The sequence below is a fragment of the Podarcis melisellensis genome, assembly GCF_964234715.1.
Source record: "Podarcis melisellensis genome assembly, chromosome: 3".
Taxonomy (NCBI): domain Eukaryota; kingdom Metazoa; phylum Chordata; class Lepidosauria; order Squamata; family Lacertidae; genus Podarcis; species Podarcis melisellensis.
In genome coordinates this window covers 40,444,801-40,468,536 of record NC_138530.1, presented here as the reverse complement: position 1 = coordinate 40,468,536, position 23,736 = coordinate 40,444,801, and the positions used below count along the sequence as shown (strand labels likewise).

At 45.9% G+C, this 23,736-nt stretch overlaps 2 protein-coding genes across 3 annotated transcripts in view; one reads left to right on the top strand and one right to left on the bottom strand.

Moving 5' to 3' along the window:
* Nucleotides 1–9,623, bottom strand: part of HEATR5B (HEAT repeat containing 5B) — a 47,118-nt gene extending 37,495 nt beyond the window's left edge. The window contains exons 1-7 of the mRNA XM_081905337.1: nucleotides 9,481–9,623; nucleotides 6,262–6,428; nucleotides 5,548–5,759; nucleotides 3,721–3,829; nucleotides 3,058–3,207; nucleotides 2,127–2,298; nucleotides 1,472–1,629 (exon numbers count right to left, since the gene is read on the bottom strand). Of these exons, the coding sequence (XP_081761463.1) occupies nucleotides 1,472–1,629; nucleotides 2,127–2,298; nucleotides 3,058–3,207; nucleotides 3,721–3,829; nucleotides 5,548–5,759; nucleotides 6,262–6,387 (927 nt within the window). The 5' untranslated portion in view covers nucleotides 6,388–6,428; nucleotides 9,481–9,623. The remainder of the gene's footprint in view (nucleotides 1–1,471; nucleotides 1,630–2,126; nucleotides 2,299–3,057; nucleotides 3,208–3,720; nucleotides 3,830–5,547; nucleotides 5,760–6,261; nucleotides 6,429–9,480) is intronic.
* Nucleotides 9,624–9,647: 24 nt separating this feature from the next.
* GPATCH11 (G-patch domain containing 11) lies at nucleotides 9,648–20,873 on the top strand. Of its 2 annotated transcripts, XM_081905395.1 has the most exons (9): nucleotides 9,648–9,732; nucleotides 11,734–11,818; nucleotides 13,967–14,193; nucleotides 16,448–16,489; nucleotides 16,578–16,698; nucleotides 17,617–17,707; nucleotides 18,234–18,341; nucleotides 19,015–19,096; nucleotides 19,555–20,873. In XM_081905395.1, the coding sequence occupies exons 2-9, from the start codon at nucleotides 11,769–11,771 to the stop codon at nucleotides 19,608–19,610; spliced, it is 777 nt and encodes a 258-aa protein (XP_081761521.1). In that variant the 5' UTR covers nucleotides 9,648–9,732; nucleotides 11,734–11,768; the 3' UTR covers nucleotides 19,611–20,873. The 2 variants fall into 2 exon arrangements, with proteins under 2 accessions (XP_081761521.1, XP_081761522.1); XM_081905396.1 differs by lacking the exon at nucleotides 9,648–9,732 and having other exon boundaries at nucleotides 13,945–14,193.
* Nucleotides 20,874–23,736: the final 2,863 nt, after the last annotated feature.

Sequence of the window (23,736 nt, the reverse complement as noted above, 5' to 3'; positions counted from 1 at the left end):
CAGAGTCTCAGAGGTCTTTCACATCCGCTTCTATCTTTTAGCACAGCAGACTAAGGCCTCTGTGGAGGTGTGAAGGAGGGAGGCATCCTTTGCAAGCCCAAAAGAGAACTACAAGGCCCTTTGGTCCAGGCTGACTGGAGCGCTGCACAGAGGTACTCCTTTTAGAGGCTGGGGGTACAGTGGTACCTCTGGATGCGAACGGGTTCCGTCCCGGAGCCCCGTTCACATCCTGAAGTGAACGCAACCCGCGTCTCCATGTGCTGCGATTCGCCGCTTCCACGCATGCACGTGACGTCCTTTTGAGCGTCTGCACATGCGCAAGCGGCGAAACACGGAAGTAATGCTTTCTGTTACTTCCGGGTCGCCGCAGAGCGCAACCCAAAAACGCTCAACCCGAAGCTACTTCAACCCGAGGTATGACTGTACATCAATTGGTTATACAGGTCTAGGGCCATCTTAAGCCTATCTGGCGCCGTGGTGCAAAGATCCTTCCGACGCCCCCCCCCCCCAATTCCCAGAGTTGGGACCCCAAAGTTGTTGAGGATGCTCCCGTCCTCATGCTGCTGCCCCGTGCTGCTCGCACACACCCGGGCATTGGCTCCCGCAGCAGGATCATGATGTGGGGCTGGGCAGCCGGGCGCAATGGGGATGGCAAGGAAGGCAGGTGGGGGTCTCATCCAGGCAGGGACAGGCGAAGCGAGTTGGGCCATCTGCGTCGCCGCAGCAGAGAAGCGCACTCACTGAGTCTCACCATCCTTTCTTGGGGAAGAGGGGGGGAGGAGAGAGCGTGACTGGGAGGGGATTGGACAGGGGAAGGAAACACGGTTCATGTGAAGGAGTGCAGAGGTGGTGGGGGCAGTGGGAGGAGGCAGGCTCCGTGCAAGGTGGTGGAGAAGCAGGGGAAGGAGGGAGGGGAGATGGGGGCAGCAGTTGCAGCGTGTAGCCTTGAGCGAGGGGATTTTTCAAGGTGGAGTGGATGGGGGGAGTGGTGGTAGAGTCACGTTTATTATGCGCAGAGCTTGGGATGCAAGCACACACCACTCGGCCGAGGTGGTGGTGTGTCGCGGAGGCAGCAGAGAGAACTCTGGACTGCGGGAAAGCATCCGGAGCCTTCCTGCCTCCAACGGGCGCTGGGGGCGTGCAGGCACCAAGCCCCCGCTCCACCTCGCTTACCTCCCCGCTCTCCCCTCCCCGGACTCTCTGCCTGGTGCTCTGAACTGCTTGGTGCCCTGGCTCGCCGCACCACTATGCCCAATGGTAAAGACGTCCCTGTACAGGTCTCACTTATTTATCAATGTGCTAAATATATTCATCTGATGGCATGAAAAAACTGCACATTTGTGACATGCTTAGTCAACAGACATGAATATAAGAATGATCATTTTCTATGGAACAATAGAAATTTGAGCACTTGCCTAGGCAGAGATAACAACACTGTGAAAATTACTGAAGAATAAGAGAGCAAACACACCTGTGTAACTCCAACTCTCACTTCTCGATTGACAGATCCTCCTACTTTTAACATCTCACCACCGCTCTTTAAGAATCCAGATCCTCCTCTTAGAAAACCAGTGGCCATGAGTTCCAAAACCTCTTCCAGTGTAGCCCGCTTCACATTTTGGCGCATCACTTCAAGAAAAAAAGTAGTAATTTAATTTAATAGAATGCTTTTAAATAATTGCTTGGACTCATATTACTTCTGTGATTTTGACAAGGAGCCTGCCTTGTTACAGGAACAAAGGCAACAAAAACTTAGTAGAGTTTAATGATTATTAAATATATGTAAAAGCCTTCAGACAATTACAAATGATTACATAACTCATTCACAAAGGGTTTCTATCTCAATGCTTTCCTTGTGTAGATTAATTGCTTTAACTTTGGCTAGCTGTAAAAATAGAGAAAACAACAATCTCCACAATACAATTTTATAGTAGAATAACAGAATTGTAGAGTTGGAAGGGATCCTGAGGATCATCTAGTCCAACTCCCTGCAATTCAGGAATCTCAACTTACGGTCCACCATCCAATTTGAAACCATACCAGACCCTGCCTAGATTTGCAAATAGTACACAAAATATATCCAGCTTATATAATAATATTTGCATAGACAATTCAATATTTAATACCTGCTGCTTGCTTTGGTATCAGTGCTGTAGCCATAACTGTTCCCAAAAGTTTTGATACTGCAACTCGTACACCATAATTTGAGTTTTCCAGAGCCTTAAAACAAAGTGTTGCTACATTTTCCAGTTCTGCTGTCCACATAAATACAGCCTCATTTTGTAGTTCCAGTAGGCACTGGGGACAGGAGAAAGAACATACTAATAATTGTTTAATATTTCTAAAATGCTTACCCATCCACTCTGGGAATAGAGCCAGCACGATCATCGCTGTCATTTATCCCACTTATGAGATATGATTGGCATAATGACTTTTAAAAAACCATTCAGAAAGGTTACACTGAAATCTATCTTTACATTGGTGCTCCTACAAAAACATTATTATGAGATACGGGATTGGAGAGTAATACTGAATCACAGGATACAAGTGTCCAATTCCTGTCTACAAACACTTCAGTAGCATTTAATTTTCAGATGTATTGCGGGGGGAAGGGGGGGGCTGCCTCCTACCTCTCAGTTTAAAATCTGCCCCTGCCAAAAAATCTCTGCTCCAGAAAAAATAGAGAAACAGGCCACTTCTCTCCCTCCCTGCGTAAAATGTCAGTTTCAGTGCTTTGAAGGGAGAAGAAAGCTACATTGTCACATTCTTTCCTCAGTAAGAGGAAAAAGTCCTTCCTGCTACAATTTAGAATCCCATTACAAAGATTAATGCCAAGTATTAAAAAATTCAGACGGGAACTGCTCTGTGGCAGCCCAAATGCTTTCAGAAGGTGATCTGGATAAGCTAGCCACCAAACCCACATCCCAACTACACTGTGCACGCTGTGTGACATATGAAATAATGTCAAAATACAACACACCAAGGAAAGACCAACAGAAAATTTAGTGAACAAACAAACCTTGCATGTTTATAAATTGTAAAACAATACAAACCTACCTTTGCTACTGCACATCGCACAGCCATAGCTCTGTCTGTCAGGAGAGATCTCGCATTCTTATAAATATCACGGTGGCAAGAAGCTGCAGCACCACCCAGCCCACTTAGGACTTTCTGCAAACTCATTAATATTTCACTCCGGCCCTGTGACTACAAATTGCATTGGGATTTGAAAGGGAGAAAGAGAGAATGAAGCGGAAATAAGAAACAACTTGTTCTGTATCTTCATAATGTAACTATGAGAATTATCTAAAAAGTGAGGGACAAAGGGAGATGGTTCATAATTCATATATGAAAGAGAGAGATACCACACAACTGGTGTCATGACACATTTCTGAGGTATTTTTATGGTAATTTGGCAAAAAAATGACACTGCTGACATGGGTTGCCATACGTCCAGGTTTTCCCAGACATTTTTGCCAATTTCCGCCCGGACACTGCTTCAGACTGCAGTATTCCAGGTATGTCCTGGAAATTACAGACGTATGGCCATCCTAATTAAACAAAGAGTATATAAATAAAAGACAGCAGAATAGCCTTAAATAAAATTTCCTATGCCTTAATTGATGGTTTTAGTCTGTTACAAAATAGACTAACAAACTAAATATGTAAAAGAGTGAAAAATATGATTTTGTGTTTTTTTACAACACCACTTTCACTCACCTCAGCACTTTTCAGAGACTTTAAGAGATTGTTAACTGTTTCTGGAAAAGAACTACCCAGCATTCTCCCCATTTTTTCATAAAATGCTCCAACACATGCCACTGCAGTGCTACAAAAAGGCAAAATCATCATTAGTATTTTTTCACTAGGTAACATGCTAGTAAATAGAAGCATCAAATCAAAACTTAAACATCTTCAGGCAAGCGGGCAGTTTTATGTACTATGTATACTTTGTAAGGAAATCAGAGACTACAAACTTATATTTTTGCCACAGATATAGTTTTAGAAATGAGAAGGTAAAAATTCACATGGATTGACAATTAAGTGACAGGTAAAACAATGCCAAGTTTCATTAAGTTTTTCTACTCTCATGCTCATTAGGATTTTTCTTACCCAAAGAATGACTCACATTTCTCACATATTTCAAAATAAATATAGCATGTTCACCAACTGTAGTTTGGAATATTTTAAGAGTATTTTATGAGCATAGAATGCAGTCTTCTCAGACTTTGCATGTCTGATGCTAACAAAATAGTCTTGAAAGCATGGAATTTAATTCCAAATAGTGTGATAACCTATAGTTCCTAAAAGATGCTCCTGAGCATTCCCTAAGTGATTTTCACAATGACTGGTAAAATTATGTCAAGTAATTGGTTGGCTTCAAACTGCTTGGCAGTAATCACTTAGAAAAACTAAATTCTCAATCCAGTCTGGATTGCTGTATGTGAAGGAATATAACTGTGCTCAACTAAGCTCTATTTTTGCTGTCCTACTGCACAAAAGCCAAGTCAAGAACAACTTATTGTGATATTCCAGCTAGAAAACATTTGCAATTCTTCTGTATACACAGGTATGTTTAGACTTAGAAATACAATAAGCATGCTTCTTCACATGGAATAAAGCCTCTCCATCAGAGACTGCACATAACAGATCCAGAATGCAGCAGCACTCATCTGCATTGCAATCCTATGCACATTTGCCTGCCTGTAAAGCCCCAATAGAACTTACTTCTTAGTAAACATGCAAAACAATACACTATCAAGTCCTGCATGTTGCCAGCACAGTGATTTGACAAAACTAAACAGAGCTCTTTTAGAAGTGGGCAATATATTCAGAGATTTACAGGCCCAGTGAATTTATTTATTTCCAAGAAGACATTTAAAGAATTGTTTCATCTTCCCTCCTCCTGCAATAATACAGTGGTACCTCCGGTTATGAACTTAATGCGTTCCAGAGGTCCGTTCTTAACATGAAACTGTTCTTAACATGAGGCGCGCTTTTGCTAATGGAGCCTCCCGCTGCACGACTTCGGCTCGCATCCTGGGGCAAAGGTCGCAACTAGGGGCATCTACTTCCAGGTTAGCAGAGCGCATTACTTGAAACATTCGTAAGGGGACAGTATATAACCAGAGGTTCCACTGTAGTGTGGATGCTTAAAGACTAATGCTAATCCAACAAACACTTTCTTCCACTGATATCCTGCAGCATCTACATAATCCCGCTTTAAATATTACTGCCCATCATCTAGGATGCTGAACTAAATGGTCTGATCGAGCAGGATCTTATGTTCTCAGTTACCCTCCCACCCTCAGCTGCATCATTCTTGTCACAACCAATATCGTGACAAAAAACAGTAGGAAATTGATTCCATTGTTACTTCAAGGCATCATTCATTTCTGAACAGGTATATTCCCCTGAGGGTTCTGTAAGCATGAATCACAAAAATCATTCAAATCTGCTCAGCTACTTCTTCAGTGTTCTTAGAAATTAACAAGTTAACCGTCACTTGTAACAACATTCTTGTCTTGTATGTGATCTGTTACTTACAGTTTGGTTGGTAAGTAGGCTGATGTATCATCTTTACTTTTGATAATTTCATTACACTTATCAAGTGTCTGAAATACAGTAAAAGTATCTCCAATGCTATACAGAGCAGCAAGGTTTTTAGCAAGCAATTTCCGGGTGGGTGGCCCAGGAGAGCTGCTGATAAGACCAGTTAGCTGTTCAACAAGCTTTTTTTGTTTTTCTTTTACATCCGTCTGTTAACAAAACAAAATAAAATTTTATTTGCTCTGATTTTCATAATTCAACATTCAAATGTTTAATTCCTTCAGATGATTGCTATTCAAGTATTTTTATTTCTGGGATGTTTTTGCTAGTAGAGCTATAACCACCCTCATGTGTCATTTTATTTTTCAGTAAGATATCCTGACATTCATGATATTTGGTGGTTTATTTAATGAAGCTGGCACGGGCCTAATCCACTGGCCCAATTGCCTAAATGCTTCTGGCATTTTTCTGAAACTACTGATACAAATTCACTTAAAACAAACTTGGAAAGGGAATTACAGCTCAGGACATAACATTCATCTCAAATTATGGGCAAATCAGATGTTTTAAATATACGAGTTAGTGAACTACATAATAATGTTGTGGAGTTAGACTGCAATCCTTTACACTGATCCAGGAGCAAGCCCCATGAAACTCAATGAAAAAGGCCTATATAAAAACCAAAGACTGGTGGGAGGGGACATGGCATACCTTGTTAGCAGCTACTAGCACTTTGTCAAGAAACCGCAGCCATTCAAAGATAAAAACTGGTCGCTTTGCTTCTGTGATTTGAGCCAAAGCCTCTTCATTTAATAACAAACTGTGAGCAAGCTCCATGGCTGGCTAAAATCTGCTTTTGTTACAGGTGTACTTATTTCCTATTAGAAAACATAACATAGAACAATAATTATTATTATTTTCTTATTCCTAATAGCAGTTTACAAACAGCTCATTTACTTAATATTTGATTATATCCCAGATTGTCGAACACTTACATGAAGTATCTGCACTGATGTATTATTTCCTTAGTACTAGCAATGCACATTGCACTTTACAAACAACAGATTTGGCAGGTCCTTCACCAAGGGACTTACAACAGAGGAAGGTGAGGGAAATGGTGGCAGGGATAAAAAGGGAGAGAATGTGTTGCTATTTAATTACACATTATTCAGCTTAGTTACCATAGGGTACTGGGACTAGATGCTGTTCCAATGGGCTGCCAGAGAATATGCGTTTTGAGGAGGAAATACAGAAGGTGGACAGATGGAGGCATTCTGGCAGGCAGTTCAAGGCACTGAGAGCAGCAAGGGAGAAAAGATGCACAGGGTCAGAGTGAATAATTTTGGCAGCAGAATGCTGCATGGATGAATGCAAGATAACAGAAGAGCCATGAAAACAATGCAGTAGTCAACATAAGAGATGACCAAGGCATGGACCAGAATTTTTGGTCATATTTTTGTAACATTGTAAAAGAAGAAATGATTTGGCAATGAAAATGGAGGGCAAAGGATAGAGAAAACCAAGGCTTCAAGCCTGATCAGTAGAGCAAGGTGATGTTATTAACGATTAAGAATGAAGGAGGAAGGAGATGGCTTGGGAGGAACCAAGTTCGATTTTGAGTCCTACTGAGTTTGAAATAACAATGCAATACCTAGAGAGAAATATCAAAGACACACTTAGAAATGCACTAGAACAGGCATAGGCAACCTCAGCCCTCCAGATGTTTTGGGACAACAATTACCATCATCCCTGACCACTGGGCCTGTTAGCTAGGGATCATGGGAGTTGTAGGCCAAAAACATCTCGAGGGCCGAGGTTGCCTATGCCTGCACTAGAATGAAGAAAGTTCTTCTTAGGTAGAGGTGGGTGACATCAGTGCATAGTACTGAAAGCCATGATATGTGATAATGTTACTCAGGGACACTGTATAGGGACAGAATAGCAGATGGCCAAATACAAGCACAGACATCTGAGAAACCACAATGAAGAAAGAAAACAAAGAGGGCTTCCCCCTCTAGAAACACCAAAATATCAATTAGACAGAAAGAGAGCCATCTGAAAACAAAATAAAGGAGATCTAGGACATAAAGCAAAGTGAAACAAGGAGGGGAAAGTGATCTACTGTACCTAGATATCAAAGAGGAAGAGAACTGAGTAGAGACTTTTGGATTTGGTGATGAGGAGGTAAAAGCAGTGACATGCAGCTGGGAGACTAGATGGGGGGCAGCAACAGAGTTGGGGGGAAAAATAGCTCATGAAAGTAAGCAGGGGTTTGATGAAAAGGGGAGGGGGAGGGAATTGTACAGTAGTCAGACCTAGAAAAGGGATCAAGAGTTGGTTTGTCTTAATAAGGAAAACAGTGGTGCATTTGAATGTTGAAGAGAGGAAGAAAAAGATAGGATAACATAAAGAGTGACAATGACAGCAGAGATGGCAATTAGGAGGGCACAGGATCAACGGTAAACATGGGTTAACTAAAGATAATAGGGTAATCAACTCATCAAGTGCAATGGAGGAAAAAATGTCAGAGAGAGAGAGTGCATTGCCAGGCTAGTAATAATGATTATGGAACCTCTTTTTGGCAGTCCTGTATTCATTTACCTTGGAATTAAGTCCAATGGAACTCGATGGGATTTACTTCTCAGTAGACATAGAACTGTACTGTAATTTGGAATTTCTGTCATTCAGAAGGGCCAGAAGTATTATCTCAAGGCTGTGGAAAGCACATATATTGCCTGATTCACTTGCTCTGAGGTGATATGCCAGGGAAGTCACACACAGATAGGAATATTAAGACTATGTTTTAAGAGTGCCAATTCTTGTAGGAGCTGCCACTTTATGAGATTCCTCTACAATCCTGTCCTCTGCTACTGCTATAAGTAAAATTTTATTCAGACAAAAGTGAAACCTGAATTTGTGATCTCAGATTCCCCTGCTGAATTTATTTAAAATATTCTCCACAGAAACTTCCAAGTCAAATAACAACCATAATAAAATCAAATATCAATTTACATACAGTATACAAAAGGATAGGAACAAAATAAAACTTGGAAGTAAAAGAGAGGGGCAGGGAGAATAACAGCAAGGCAATGAAGGCGGAATTAAACCATCAAGCATCAAAATTGTAGGAAGGAAATTGCCTGTCGCCAGGTGCCTGAAAGCTAGGAGGAGTAAGTACCAGTTAAATGTCTCCCGGGAGAGGATTCCACTGCCAGGAGTACTGCAGCTGAAAAGGCTCTATTGCTCATCGCCTCCCACCTCAATAAGGACAGGGTGAGAGATGAATGGGACATAATAATAAACTGAGAACTGCACCATTGGAATCAGCGACAGAGAGCCCAGAATATCTGCAGCTGCCTGCTGCGTGCAAGAGCGAGCAGCAACCCCATGCTTGCTGCTGCATAAATGGTGTGAAAGTGCTGTAGCTGCTGGGGATGCCCCCAAGCGCTTTAAAGCCCCGCTCAGTTTCGGAGGGAGCTCCATCAGCTCGTGTGCTTCGCTTTGCATGCAGAAGGTGCGACTTCCCCCAACACCCCCCCCCAGTAGTAAGAGATCCCCGAGGGGCCATTGCCAGTCAGAGGAAACGGCAGTTTCGGATATCCAGCCCCAAGGCCTGCCACCCTGGTGTCAAGGGCAGCCCCAGCGATAAGGAAACCCGCCGCCACTCAAAACTCCTGCCCGCCCCTCTCGAAAGCGCCTGCCTGCCCTAAAGGCCGAAGCACCCCGCCGCGAAAGCAGCGCACCACCTTAACTTGACCCCGCTGCCCACCCGTAGGAGCCGCCGTTGTTCGTTCCCTCCTCCCTCCTCCTCACAGGGACCCAGTTAAAGTGCCCCCCCCACGCCACCCAACCGCCACCCCTTAATATTGACCCAGCGGCTCTTCTCCCCCCCCCCACCCCGCAAGTAAGTCCTTCGTCTCCCAGACCCACCTCTTCCGACAGTTCGCGGTACCGCAGACCACTGCGACGTTTGACAGAAAGGGGCAAACACCTGACGTCGCCATGGCGCACCGCTCAGTAACTGAATCCCTCTCTCCCCACCAGCTGAGGAAGCGCCGGCTGCCGCGCAAGCGCATTCCATACCCGGAAGCTGGTCGGTAGAAGACACGCATGCGCAGTTGCCGAGCGACTGGAACGCAAGAGGGCTAGGCTTCACTGGGTGGAAGAGGCGCGCGGAGGCTGGTAGGGAATAATGATAAAGAGCTGGTGCTGTACCGATTTGAGTGTTGCTGGCGAATGTTGAGCAGCTTCTTAGATCAGGCTATGGGCAGCTGCTAGCCGTGGGGTTCCTGCATTGTGTGTGTGTGGGGGGGTGCGGTTTAGACTAGATGACCCTAAGGCTCCCTTGCAATTCTGTGCTGCTAGGATGGCTGTATACAACTTCCACGATCAAATGCAGCGTGTTTCTGAACACTAGTTGCTGGGGGGACGGCAAGGAGAGAGGGCTGTTCTCCACACCACTATATATGTGTGTGTGCGTACTTGCAGCACAGAGGATACGACTTCATGTATCCGATGAAGTGGACTGTAGTTCACGAAAGCTGATGCTGTTAATAATAACACCTGTATAGGTGCAGGGGGTGTAATTGCACTTGTTTGTTATTGTAGTATGTATTCTTGGGGGGGGGGTTGTGTGTGTGTGTTTGTACCATATTTTTCGCTCTATTAGACTCACCGAACGATTGGACGCACCTAGTTTTTAGGAGAGGCTCCCTGCTCCCCTGCGGAGCCTTCATCCCATGGCTAAGCCAGAAGCTAGAACAGCCAGCAGGATCCCACTCGCTGTTCTGGCTTCTTCTTTAGGAGACGCTGCGCACGGCTAAGGCTCCCCCAAGACCCGCGCTCCCTTTAAAGAGTGTGCGGAGTGTGTGTGCGGCTCTTGGGGGCTTTTCCCAAGGAGCGTGAAAAGCCTCCAAGAGCCACACACACACTCCACTCAGCTCTTTAAAGGGAGTGCTGACAGAGCCTCCCACCTGCATTCGCTGCATAAGACGCACACACATTTCCCCTTACTTTTAGGAGGGAAAAAGTGTGTCTTATAGAGCGAAAAATACAGTATGTTGTAAGCCACCCTGAGATCTCTGGATGAAGGCCAGTATAGAAATTTAAGAATTAATAATAATGATAATAATGCATTAGTCCTTAAGCAAGCTTGTTCTGTTATTTTACTATGCACAGCAGGATGTTAGGCTAGAATATAGACCTTTCATCTGATTCGACAGGACTCTTATTACATTCAGTTAATATGGGGAGACTGGGGTAATCATGAGGGGCTGTGTATGACACCTTTTCTTTGCTAATGTGCATTCTTAGCAGGGAGCGAGTCCTCTTGAATCCAGTGGGGACTTGTTCACTTGCTAGATAAACACAGAATTGTGCTGTATGTGTCAGGCTACAATCCCACTTGAGGTATAAGGCTTTTGGGGTGAGCAGCCTGACTGGCATGATGATGTTGGGCATCAGTCATAATAATTTTTCTAGTATTTATGGTGCCACAAGGCTATTTGTTGCTTTTGCTTTTCAGTTGTTTCTAGGTGGGATTTCATCTAACTGAGCCACCACATTAATCTAAAGGTTCAGTGCCCCTAAAGTTTGCTCTCTTTCTAGGAACACTAAATGAAATTATTATTATTATTAATTTTTTTATTTATACCATGCCCATATGGCTGGGTTTCCCCAGCCATTCTGGGCAGCTTACAGCTTACTGTTCCTCCCACCAGAGCACTCTGAAAATTGTGGCAACTATTAGCTGTAACAAAGTCACAGTTTGTTTTTGTTAATTTGTAGTTTATAATAATGTTTTTAATTGTTGTAAGTCTTCCAAGCTAGAAGAAAGTTGGGATATAAATGCCATATATTTCGCTCTATAAGACGCACCAGACCACAAGACGCACCTAGTTTCTGGAGGAGGAAAACAAGAAAAAAAATATTCTGAATCTCAGAAGCCAGAACAGCAAGAGGAATTCCTCTCACTGTTCTGGCTTCTGGGATAGCTGCGCAGCCTGCATTCGCTCCATAAGACGCACACACATTTCCCCATACTTTTTAGGAGGGAAAAAGTGAGTCTTATAGAGCAAAAAAATACGGTACTCTACATGAAATAATAATTCCCCCCCCAAAAAATCAGTGAAAACTTTAGCTATTTTCAATGCATTCTAAAAGCTAGAAAAATATTGTTTCTAGGCAAGAGGTCTGCAAGTGGAGTATTAATACCAATCATGGGTGATGAAGAAGATGACTACATGTCTGATTCCTTTATTAATGTTAAGTAAGTGCAATATTTTTCTAAACTTATCAAACTTGTCAGTGCCTAACACATGCACTAATAATTGAAGCTATTTGTGGTGTTTCAGATACAGAACTTTTCAATTATTTTTTGAGTAAGAGGTCTGGCTAAAATGCTTCAAGTTGATATCCCCCAGAAGAGGGTTCTTCATCCTTGAGTCCCCTTTTGTTGTTGGACTAGAGCTGGCCATCTGGGGACCCAGGTCTTGCAGTCTCAAACCACATGCAAATGTTGTTCTGACTTCTGTCAGTTCCTTTAGCACACTATTGTAAGTAAGTAAGTAAATTTTTATTTATACCCCGCCCTCCCCGGCCAAGACCGGGCTCAGCGTGGCTAACATCAAATACATGAAAACACAATCAAACAACTGATTAAAATACAGCTTAAAAATTAGAATCAGGATAAAATTAAATGACTGCCCATGAATTACAACCATAGGGGTCAGGAACCTCAAGTATTCATCAGGGCCAGCTATCCATGTTGGTCCCACATGACCCGATAAATGGGCCAAAGAGGTAATTTACAGAGTCCCATAGAGGGGGGTCAAATTGGGCCCGGACCGAAGGCTAGGCGGAACAGCTCTGTCTTGCATGGACCAACTGTACTGACTGCTTCACTCTTTTTCTGCACCAACAACTTTTCCACCAGTCCTTTCTTTGGGACAAGAAGAGTGTTAATCTCTTGTATTTCTGCTCCAAGAACACCTAGCACAGAAGTAGTTTAGATTTCACTTACCGTCTCTGAACTGGGTGTATCATTTTTTAGGGAAACCAGAGAAAAGGTCTTTCCAAGAGGTACAATGGCTGCATGTGTGTGATCATCCAAAGCCTTATAAAGAATAAACCAAGTGCCATCGCTTTGCACTCTCTGGCTGCATACTGGCTGAGGTGTAAAGATCCTGGCTTGCTTTAAGCCAGAGCTTCCTAGTTCTGGTGTATCAGGAACTCTGGCTTACTGCAACCCAGGCTCTTTGTGCTCAAGCTGGGGCACAGCTAGAGGAAGGATAATCAGGTGGAGCAAGAGAATGATGCATGGCCATGATGCTTGTCTACAGCTTCATAAACCATGGTTTGTGAAGCCTTGGATGATTGATCAAACATGACATTTGAGACTGAAAGCTGAACTGTGCACCTTTCCTCTTGCCATTTCAGAGCTATCCAGTTCCTGGGTTACAGTTCCAGTTTGGCACCCTCATATAATGTAGGATACCTGCCTCTGTGCCACAGTGACTGAACTCAATGATTCTAGCCCAGCTACATGGCTTTAAGTGGTTGAGGAGTATGTTTAAGTGGCCCATGAAACTGGCATAGGAATTGCTTATTCCTAAATCCAGGAAAATGAACTTGAACTGGAGGGTGGAATAGATTCAGACTGCCACCTAAGCCATTTTAAGCCCATCCCTGCATAGACTAACTCTTTGACTACACTCTTTCTCAACACTGCTTTTCCCACGGCCCTTTCTTGTGGACAATGAACTGGTAAGCCTCTAATATATTCCCCTTCTATAGTCTCCTTCAGTAAGACCTAGCACAGAAGTAGCAGCCTCTAGAACGGGTATGGGGAACATGTGACCCTCTAGATGTAGCTGAACTACAACTCCCATCATCTCTGACCATTGGGCATGCTTGCTGGGTCTGATGGGAGTTGTAGTTTAGCAACATCTGGAGGGCCAAAAGCTTCCCACACATATTCCAGAATATATTACTGCGGATTACAACTCCCTACTGATTCAACCTAGGTTTTCCCTTCAATTTCCTTGCCATGCCTTTCATATACCAGTGTGTTCTGTGAGCATATTACAACAACAGAAATACTACTGTGTGGGGCTTTTATCGTACCATTTAATCTATCCTTGTTCCATTTCAGCTGAAGAAAAGAGAAACATATTCTTCTTGCAAGAATGATAATTGCAATAGGTTGGTGGTATTCTGTTTGGAAACTGCATTAACCTTGCAATCTATGTACACTTACCTGGAAGTGAGCCCCATAAAACATTGAGGGATGTACTGTTAAGCATTACATGTGGTTCACTGAAAAGACTCTTAAAACTTTATTTATTTATTTATTTATTTATTTATTTATTTATTTCTGTAATTGCTATATAATAGTTTGATATTTGGACTTGTTCAGCCAGGACATCAGACCAGGCATGCCAATGCTGAGGCGTACAAAGGAAGTGTTTAAGAAAGAAGAAAAACAAAAGGAAGCTAACGAGAGAAGTCGGCAAAAGAGTATAAAAGAGCAGGAGAAAGAACGACGTGATACTGTTTTAAACATTGCTTTGGGAAACGAGAATAAAGGTTTTGCTATGCTTCAGAAGATGGGTTATAAAAGTGGTCAGCCTCTTGGCAAAAGTGGTGAGTTTCTCAGCTTCCCTTTTTCTGAATAAGACTGTATCATGGTATTATTATGGTTGTTGTTTTAATATTAATTTATAAACCTTTTAATGCCAAAATAGGCTTCGAAGTGGTTTAGAAGTATAAAAAACCAATGGCACAAGCATTAAAATAGAAAATTAAAATACACAAACAATCCAATTAAAACAGTTATTGGGTTGAGAGATCATGGGAATGTCTGTGTAATACACCTGGGTGATTTTTCAATACATATCGTTCAGTTTTTGCCGCAACCAATTATCAGCAGGCCTTGCCGCAGCAACCAATCACATGCCCAATCGCCGCTGCCAATCCTGCTGGCTGCTGCCCCCCCCCCCATCCATGTATAAGACGACCCACAATTTTTGCCTGTTATTTCTAAGGAAAAAATATCTTATACACGGAAAAATATGGCAATATTTTCGATTTTCCAGCAAGCCCCGGCTCAGCAGGCCAGCGTGACAGACCAGTAGGCGTGATTTACAGAGATGCTGGCCTGGGGCTTGCTGGGAACCCCCTTTCCCCTTCCTTACCCCCGTGAAAGAAGAAACGGGGGTTGTTTTCAGAGTAAGAACAAAAAATGTTGCCCTGTTATTTAACTCTCTTTCTTTCCTTCGGTCTCCCCTTCTGCCTGTGTGGGTGTGTGTATGTGAGTGCCCTGATGCCTTTACTACCTGTCTGAGACTTTGACGGAGCCCCTTTCTTTGTGTAAAATTAAGAACAAAAAAAAAGTTGCTGCGTAAGACATTTTTGGTTCACCCTAAATAGCTTCCCTCATATAAAAAAGGAAGGATTTTTTTTAAAAAAATTAAAGGATGCTATCTCATTGATTGCCCTTCCTCCTTCCCTTTGATAGAAAGGGAGAGGTTGGTGGTATAATAATAATAACAACAACAACAACAACAACAACAACAACAACAACCACCACCACCACCACCACCACCACCACCACCACCACCACCAGCAGCACCTCAGATTCACACACAAATATGCAGCCCTGGGTCTGCTGGGTTGGGCCAGAACATTATTCCCTTTAGTTCTGCAATCCCAGGCCCAACTAGCAGTTGGAACAGAGTGTTTTGCATGCCCAGGCAGAGGACCCCCCCCCCCAGCCCTGAGAGACCACCAGAAGGAATAACGACCCGTGACAATGTGTTATGGAATTAAAAATTGGCCACAGCTTTATTAAACCTTTCAGATGTAGGAAGACCTTGGCTTAGGCATTGGGCATGTATCCCTCCCAGCCCCCCAGATGGGGGAACTGGGGCTCCTCAGGGTGGATGGGACATGGGAGGGTGCACAGCAAGATGCTTGTGTATGCTGGCAGCCCACCCCATGTCCCCGCAATGCAGGGGAGTTCACTGACAACCTTTCAGTGTATGGCCAGTGACTCCCATATAAAGGTGCAATCCCCTGTAAGAGGGGACCCTGGAATCGCCGCTGTGGGGGGGAGTGAGTCACCATTTCACACACCCCAAAAAAATTAGGGAAGAGGGAGAGATTGGTGGAATAATAATACTACTACTGATAATAATAAACCTCAGAGTCACAAACGAATCAGCAGCCCTGAGTCTGCTGGCCAGTGGTTGGGCCGGAATATTATTCCCTTCAGTTCTGCAGTCCCAGGCCCAACTAGCAGTTGGAACAGAGTATTTTTTCTGGAAGGGGGGAAATAGCAATCTCCCTGGAGCTGCTTGTTCTCTGGCTGGTGGCTTGGACCCGGCTGGTCTTCCTCTTGCCCTGATACTTTCCCTGGGAGACAGGAAGTGCTAATTAACAGAATGTCAAAGCAAAATAAAAATCTTCAAATAGTAACATAAATTTCTTGTGAGGTTAGAACCAGTATAACTTACATCTTGAGGGGAATTACTCTACAACATTAATGTAGAATCATATAATAGTTATTTTTTCAAGTTATGGCAAAGGCCTGTTATCTGTTCAGTAAATTTCATTTCTCCGGTTGATATTGTTTGAAATGATGCACGTACATGAAAGATACAGAGAACCAGTGCAAAACACTTTAACTAGGCTAGACTCAAATCTCTGTTCAGATGCCAAGTAGATAGCCTAAGGTGTCTCATTAACTCATGGTCTGATCCACTTCACAGGGTTTGTTGTAATGTGAGAACCCCATTACAAGCCACTCTGAGCTCCTGTGATGAAAGGAACACAAATGTGTCTAATAGTGATGATCATGTGTGTTTTTATCAACCGTGACTGCTCTTGTTTTCTGCAGGAAAGGGGATTGTCGAGCCTATTCCTCTGAACATTACCACAGGTTTGTGTCCATTCTCTCCTTTTTAATGTTTTAAAGTTCAAACACGGTGCCTCTTGATGTGTTAACTAGCGCTTTGAACTTGGAACAGGCAGAAGTGGGCTTGGCCATGAAGAAGTGAAGAAACGGAAAGCTGAAGAAAACTTGGAAAACTACAGGAGAAAAATGCATATGAGGAAACAAGCAGAGGAGCAGACGGCTGACCTCTTCAAGTAATGTTCAAGGGCTTCATTCCTCGTCTTCTCTTTGCAAATAAGAATTGTATTGTTTATGGGAAGGATTGTGGCTTCATGGTGGAACACGTGCTTGCATGCAGAAGGCCCCCTGTTGAATCCATGACCTCTGCAGATACAGCCAGACAAGACTCTTGTCTGAAAATTTCTTCCAGTCAACTGAGGCCAGCAACAGCCAGCATAGTAGTTTCTAGAACCATTGGCCATGCTGACTGGGGCTGATTGGAGTTGGGAGTCCACATCATCTGGAGAGCACTAGGTTGAGGAACAGTGCTGTGTGGGGTTATCCTTCCCACAGTGCATAAGAAACTGCCTCATACCAAATTAGGCTGCTACTCCATCAAATATCACCATCAGGTATTGCCAGTATGAACTACACCAGGGGTAGTTAGCATAGTGTCCTCCACATGTTATTGGACTCCAACTCCCACAAGCCCCAGCCAGCATGGTCAAAGATCAGGGATGATGGGAGCTGCTCACAGTGATCTGGGTCCCAAAAGGTGTGTAATATAGTATTTGGGTTTGTAGCACTTCTAAACTGCCCATTGTACAACTCCCACGATGGTGAACAAAACAAATTGATAGATACATATACACCAATGTGGTGTAGTGGTTAAGAGCAGTAGTCTCGTAATCTGGGGAACCGGGTTCGCGTTTCTGCTCCTCCACATGCAGCTGCTGGGTGACCTTGGGCCAGTCACGCTTCTTTGAAGTCTCTCAGCCCCACTCACCTCACAGAGTGTTTGTTGTGGGGGAGGAAGGGAAAGGAGAATGTTAGCCACTTTGAGACTCCTTAAAGGGAGTGAAAGGCGGGATATCAAATTGAAACTCCTCTTCTTCTCTTCTATCAGTGTAATATCTCAACCAGTCCAAGTCATGTTTCATTTTATTTTTAAGATTGAGATTGAAGACCAAACAGGAGCAACTTCAAGTAAAACGAGACCTTGTGAAAAGTCAGAAAGCCTGTCAACAACTAGATATGCAGAAAGTAAGTTTAAATAAAAACATTTCTTTCAAATGTTTTTGTGCATTTGTGACCCAAAGACTTTGGATGGGTATCATTTACTGAAAGCAAGTATGCATAACCTACCACACCAACTTTTTTACGAGCTTGTCCACCCACCCACGTCATCGTAAGTCAAGTGTGGTGCACTGACAGGCTGAAAGCAAAAAAGAACCAACTCTCTTCTGGTTTACTTCCCTGCCTGGCTTCCTGTTTTTATTGTCTTAAGAACTACATACAACATAGACATGGTCCCCATCTTTTCCAGAAAATGTTTTACTGCTTCAGTGAATTGAAAATGCTAATATAATCTTTGCTATAATGCCTTGTGCTGCATTTTCATTTTTTCAGGTTTGAGTATGCAACAAGTTCTGAGACTGCTTCTATTGTTATTTTTTGAGCATTTTGCTTTTCCAGGTGTGCAAAGTTGCACCTTTTTCTCTTTCCAAATTGCCAAGAAATTGATGGGGTGGGGTATGTTGGTTGTTACTGCCAAACTTTTGCTTTAAAGGGCCTTGAATCCCCCAAAGAGATGTGGTTCTGGTTACAGCCAGAGGAGGAAAAGGAAGATGACGTGGATGCAGAGGAGGAGGAAGAAAAAGAGGAAGATGAGTTCGACGTAAGTGTGGGGTTTAGATACCATTGGAAGCTGCATTGCACTTCAATAATCTAAATCGGGGGCCGGCAAAAATTTTTAGGCACAGGCTACCACAACCTTGTGGTGGGCCGGAGAAGCGGCATGGGGGCGGGGGAGCTGGAAGAAGCGGCAAGGGGGGCAAGTAGTCCTCCTCCCCACCCCCAGCCCCAGCTGCTGAACTTAACTTCCCAGGGGCTATCACCACCGCTGCCACTGTTTCTCGTGGGTAGACAAAGCGATCTCGTCCGCTCTGCTCTCTTGCCCACAGGCGCACCAGGGCAGTGGCGGGGGGAAGATGAGCAGTGCGAAAGGGCTGACTCCAGAGAGGGGCCAGCTCAGCCCAGCCCAGCCCCCTTCCTCCTCTAGGCAGGGAGGGGAGAAGCCACGAGGAGGGAGGGAGGAGGCACCACCACGATGTGTGTGAGGGAGAGGGGGGGAACGGAATGGCGCAGGGGGGGAAATGGCGCAGCCCAAATGAGCAGAATCCCCACGCCGATTCACAGACAGTCCGTAGGTCAAATTCTGAAGGCAGTTGGGCCTGACCTGGCCCGCAGGCCTTTGTTTGCCAACCCCTGATCTAAATAAGCTAAAATAATTTTAAAATTAATGCATAATCCATTTATGCTTAAAGGTGTATTTCATTTGTCAAACACAGGAATCAGAAAAGTTAATCATGTTGACAGCGTATCTAAGGGAAGAACACCTCTACTGCATTTGGTGTGGAACAACCTATGATGGTAAGAAAAATACCAGGTATTAATAATAGCTGAGCCCTCTTCTTTAGTTGGTCTGTTAATGTAAACTAACAGTATCTAATGCCTTGGCCAAAAGATGCATGAGTCACCTTTGCACAACGAAAGCCTCCATGTAATATAAACCTAAATTTGTTTCTTTGGGAACCTTATTGCTTATTGTATTCCCAATTTTTTTCTTTGGAGTTGTTTGCAAGAGGAAAAGAAATGATACTCTTAATGTACTTGTGTTTGAGGATGCTCACCATAAATGGAACCCCCCCTGCTCTTGATAACTGCAGGCCATATCTGCAATTAATTTCAGCAACCTGTTTAGTATCACTGTGTATGGCTTGTTTGATCTTTTCTAATTTACAGCTCTCTCTCCCCAAAAGGCTTAGTATCTCAGTCCAGTGTGTTTTTCTTGTGACAACTGTATAATGCTCTTTTTAAAAATCTTCCAGATAAAGAAGATTTATCCTCAAACTGTCCTGGAGACACTTTTGCAGACCATGAATAACTTTCCTAAAGCAAGAATAGTAAATGCTGCAAGATCGCTCCAGCATAAAGATATCGAACAGTTCAGAAGACTGCATATATTTTTGTAGGGAAAAGGTTTTTGAAATGTATTTATGTATATATTGTAACACTGGAACTGTGCTGAAGTCCTGTTCACTTGGAAATATGGATAGAAAGGAGCTACACACCAAGAAAATCTTATAGGAGCTGCATAATCAGTTGACTGTCAGCTGTGAACTTTAGGTACTTTTTTTAAAAAAAGCTTATTTGTTATTTTTGGGAAAGCACAGCAAACAGGATTGAGATGATCCTCCTTTACACCCCAATCAATTATAGAAGAAGTGGAATACTGATCTAGTGCAGAGAAGAGAACAGGAGGGCTGAAAAGGTCCAAAATGTGTATATAGAGAGGCCAGAAATAAGATCAGGACACTTAGGTTAAAATCCTTCATGTACTAACTTAGGAGTAAGTCCTGTTGACCTTGAGTGTAAATATTCTAAATATGCCTTTTACTGTTGACCAGACTGCTCAGTTTTGTAATTTTCGGTGTTTTATACCAAAGGTCTTTCAATCCATTTTCCTAATGTCAGTGAAGGCTTAAAACAGTTACATGCTGAACTGTTCAGTAGCTATGGGTGTTTGTATCACTACTTACAGCTGAATACATTTGTTGTGTATGTATATGTATATGTCGAAACAGATCTGGGTGTTTTTTTACTAACCTGCAAATTGGCTCAAATGTAGAAATAATACACTAGGCACACTGAGAACCCCATACAGTACTGAAAACAAAAAAACTAGCTGTACTGAAACAGGAGGTGGCAACTAATGATATTTTCCCTGGGCAGTTACAAGTTAGTCCATCTGATGTTGACTCTGCTAGCCTCCCTTTCTCTTCTGAGTTGGTTCTTTGGTTAAAAGGTTTTTAATAATGCCTTTCTGGCTAAATTAGTTGATGGGCTTCTATTTAAGGTTAATCCACTTTACTGCCCATGGAAAATGGCATGATCAAGTGTGAACCAGACCGCTAGCTTTACATGGAAGTAACCTCTAATGTAGCCCTTACACCTGAGTAGAAGTTTTGTATTTTTCAGTGGGGAAGTTTCAAGTACCGGTAGATGAAACGCTCAGTGGCTTGTCAAAGTGTTCAGGGTTGGCTAGACTGTGCCTCAAGTTATCAGGAAAAAAAACTTGTGACAGTACTAATGAAAGCAGAAGGGTGGCACGTAGTTCTAGCGTGCATTAAAAAGGAAATAACCCGTCTCCTTGCTGTTTGATTCCTTTCTGTTATATACAATGTGATGCACTGTACCTTTCTTGATAGTCTAAAAGTGAACCACCTGCCACACTATACAGAACACAATTTTTCTGCATTAAGCAGTCATAGTGTAGCACCTATTACTGGCTGCATTTGGTATCTTCATTACTAATTGCGCACAGGGGTAGATTTTCACCCAAAGGTGCCTCTGTTCAAGTGCATGCCTCTTCCTTTGTATGCCATGTAGCTTCTAAAAGAAATGAACAATGTAGGGACTTTTTAATGCACGCCATTTATTAGGAAAGAGAAAGCAGCTATTGAACAGTAGCATAAGCCATGCATACACAATAAAAACATTACAATTTCCCAAGATGTGAGAAATACATGCTTCGGTTTAAAAATTACCGTATTTTTCGCACCATAGGACGCACTTTTTCCCCTCCAAAAATGAAGGGGAAATGTGTGTGCGTCCTATGGTGCGAATACAGGCTTTCGCTGAAGCTGGAGAGCGAGAGGGGTCGGTGCGCACGGACCACTCTCACTCTCCAGGCTTCAGGAGAGCCGCAGCGCCAGTCCCACAAGGTCGGGGGACAGCGGGGAGGCGGAACACCACCATCCCGCTGTCTTCCGATGTGGTTTGGAGGCTGACGGCGGGGAGACGCGTGCTTCTCCCGGCCGCCAGCCCCGCAAGCTCTGGGGACAGCTGGGAGGCGCAGCGCGTCCTCCCTCTGTCCCCGGACCTGATCTGCAGGCGGGCGACGGGGAGAAGAGCGCTTCTCCCCGCTGCCTGCCCCGCAAGCTCCGGGGACAGCTGGGAGGCGCAGCGCGTCCTCCCTCTGTCCCCGGACCTGATCTGCAGGCGGGCGACGGGGAGAAGAGCGCTTCTCCCCGCTGCCTGCCCCGCAAGCTCCGGGGACAGCTGGGAGGCGCAGCGCGTCCTCCCTCTGTCCCCGGACCTGATCTGCAGGCGGGCCGCGGGGAGAAGAGCGCTTCTCCCCGCCGCCTGCCCCGCAAGCTCCGGGGACAGCTGGGAGGCGCAGCGCGTCCTCCCTCTGTCCCCGGACCTGATCTGCAGGCGGGCGACGGGAAGAAGAGCGCTTCTCCCCGCTGCCTGCCCCGCAAGCTCCGGGGACAGCTGGGAGGCGCAGCGCGTCCTCCCTCTGTCCCCGGACCTGATCTGCAGGCGGGCGACGGGGAGAAGAGCGCTTCTCCCCGCTGCCTGCCCCGCAAGCTCCGGGGACAGCTGGGAGGCGCAGCGCGTCCTCCCTCTGTCCCCGGACCTGATCTGCAGGCGGGCGACGGGGAGAAGAGCGCTTCTCCCCGCCGCCTGCCCCGCAAGCTCCGGGGACAGCTGGGAGGCGCAGCGCGTCCTCCCTCTGTCCCCGGACCTGATCTGCAGGCGGGCGACGGGGAGAAGAGCGCTTCTCCCCGCTGCCTGCCCCGCAAGCTCCGGGGACAGCTGGGAGGCGCAGCGCGTCCTCCCTCTGTCCCCGGACCTGATCTGCAGGCGGGCCGCGGGGAGAAGAGCGCTTCTCCCCGCTGCCTGCCCCGCAAGCTCCGGGGACAGCTGGGAGGCGCAGCGCGCCCTCCCGCTGTCTCCCGACCTGGTTTGGAGGCTGGCGGAGGGCTTCCTCCTCCCCCAGCCCCGAAAGCTCCCAGAGCGATGCCAAAGCTGCGCGCAGCTTCGGCATGGCTCTGGGTCCCGTTCTGGGGGAGGGGGAAGCTCGGGCTTCCCCCGCCCCAGCCCCGCGTCTCCAGCCGGGAGACGGTTGCGGGGGGCTGCTTTAGCCCCGCGCGTGCTCTCCCGGCTGGAGAGGTGACGCTCGGCTATGGAGGCTCCTGCCATAGGCGCGCGTCACCTCTCCAGCCGGGAGAGCACGCACGGGGCTAAAGCAGCCCCCCGCGACCCTCTCCTGGCTGGAGAGGTGACGCACGCCTATGGCAGGAGCCTCCATAGGCGCGCGTCACCTCTCCAGCCGGGAGAGCACGCACGGGGCTAAAGCAGCCCCCCGCGACCCTCTCCCAGCTGGAGAAGTGATCCGCGCCTATGGCAGGAGCCTCCATAGGCGCGCGTCACCTCTCCAGCCAGGAGAGCACGCACGGGGCTAAAGCAGCCCCCCGCGACCCTCTCCTGGCCTGAGAGGTGACGCGCGCCTATGGCAGGAGCCTCCATAGGCGCGCGTCACCTCTCCAGCCGGGAGAGCACGCACGGGGCTAAAGCAGCCCCCGCGACCCTCTCCTGGATGGAGAGGTGACGCGCGCAGCCCCCCGCGACCCTCTCCCGGCTGGAGAGGTGACGCGCGCCTATGGCAGGAGCCTCCATAGGCGCGCGTCACCTCTCCAGCCGGGAGAGCACGCACGGGGCTAAAGCAGCCCCCCGCGACCCTCTCCCAGCTGGAGAGGTGACGCGCGCCTATGGCAGGAGCCTCCATAGGCGCGCGTCACCTCTCCAGCCGGGAGAGCACGCACGGGGCTAAAGCAGCCCCCCGCAACCCTCTCCCGGCTGGAGAGGTGACGCGCGCCTATGGCCGCTGCTCCCTGACCTGCTCTTTGGGGCTGGTGGTGGGCTTCCCCCGCCAGCCCCAAAGAGCAGGTCGAAAGGAACCTGAAGCCTGGAGAGCGAGAGGGGTCGGTGCGCACCGACCCCTCTCGCTCTCCAGGCTTCCAAGGTAGCCGCCTGAACGCACCTTAAACGGCACCTTGTTTTAGAACGGGAAAACAAAAGGGGGAAAATTCTCCCACTCTCTGCGCAGAGCCTCCTGCCGCTTCGCTGAAGGGGCGCTGGGCAGAGAGCAGAAGAATTTTTTTCCCTTGTTCTCCCCCCTCTAAAACAAGGTGCGTCCTATTGTCCGGTGCGTCCTATGGTGC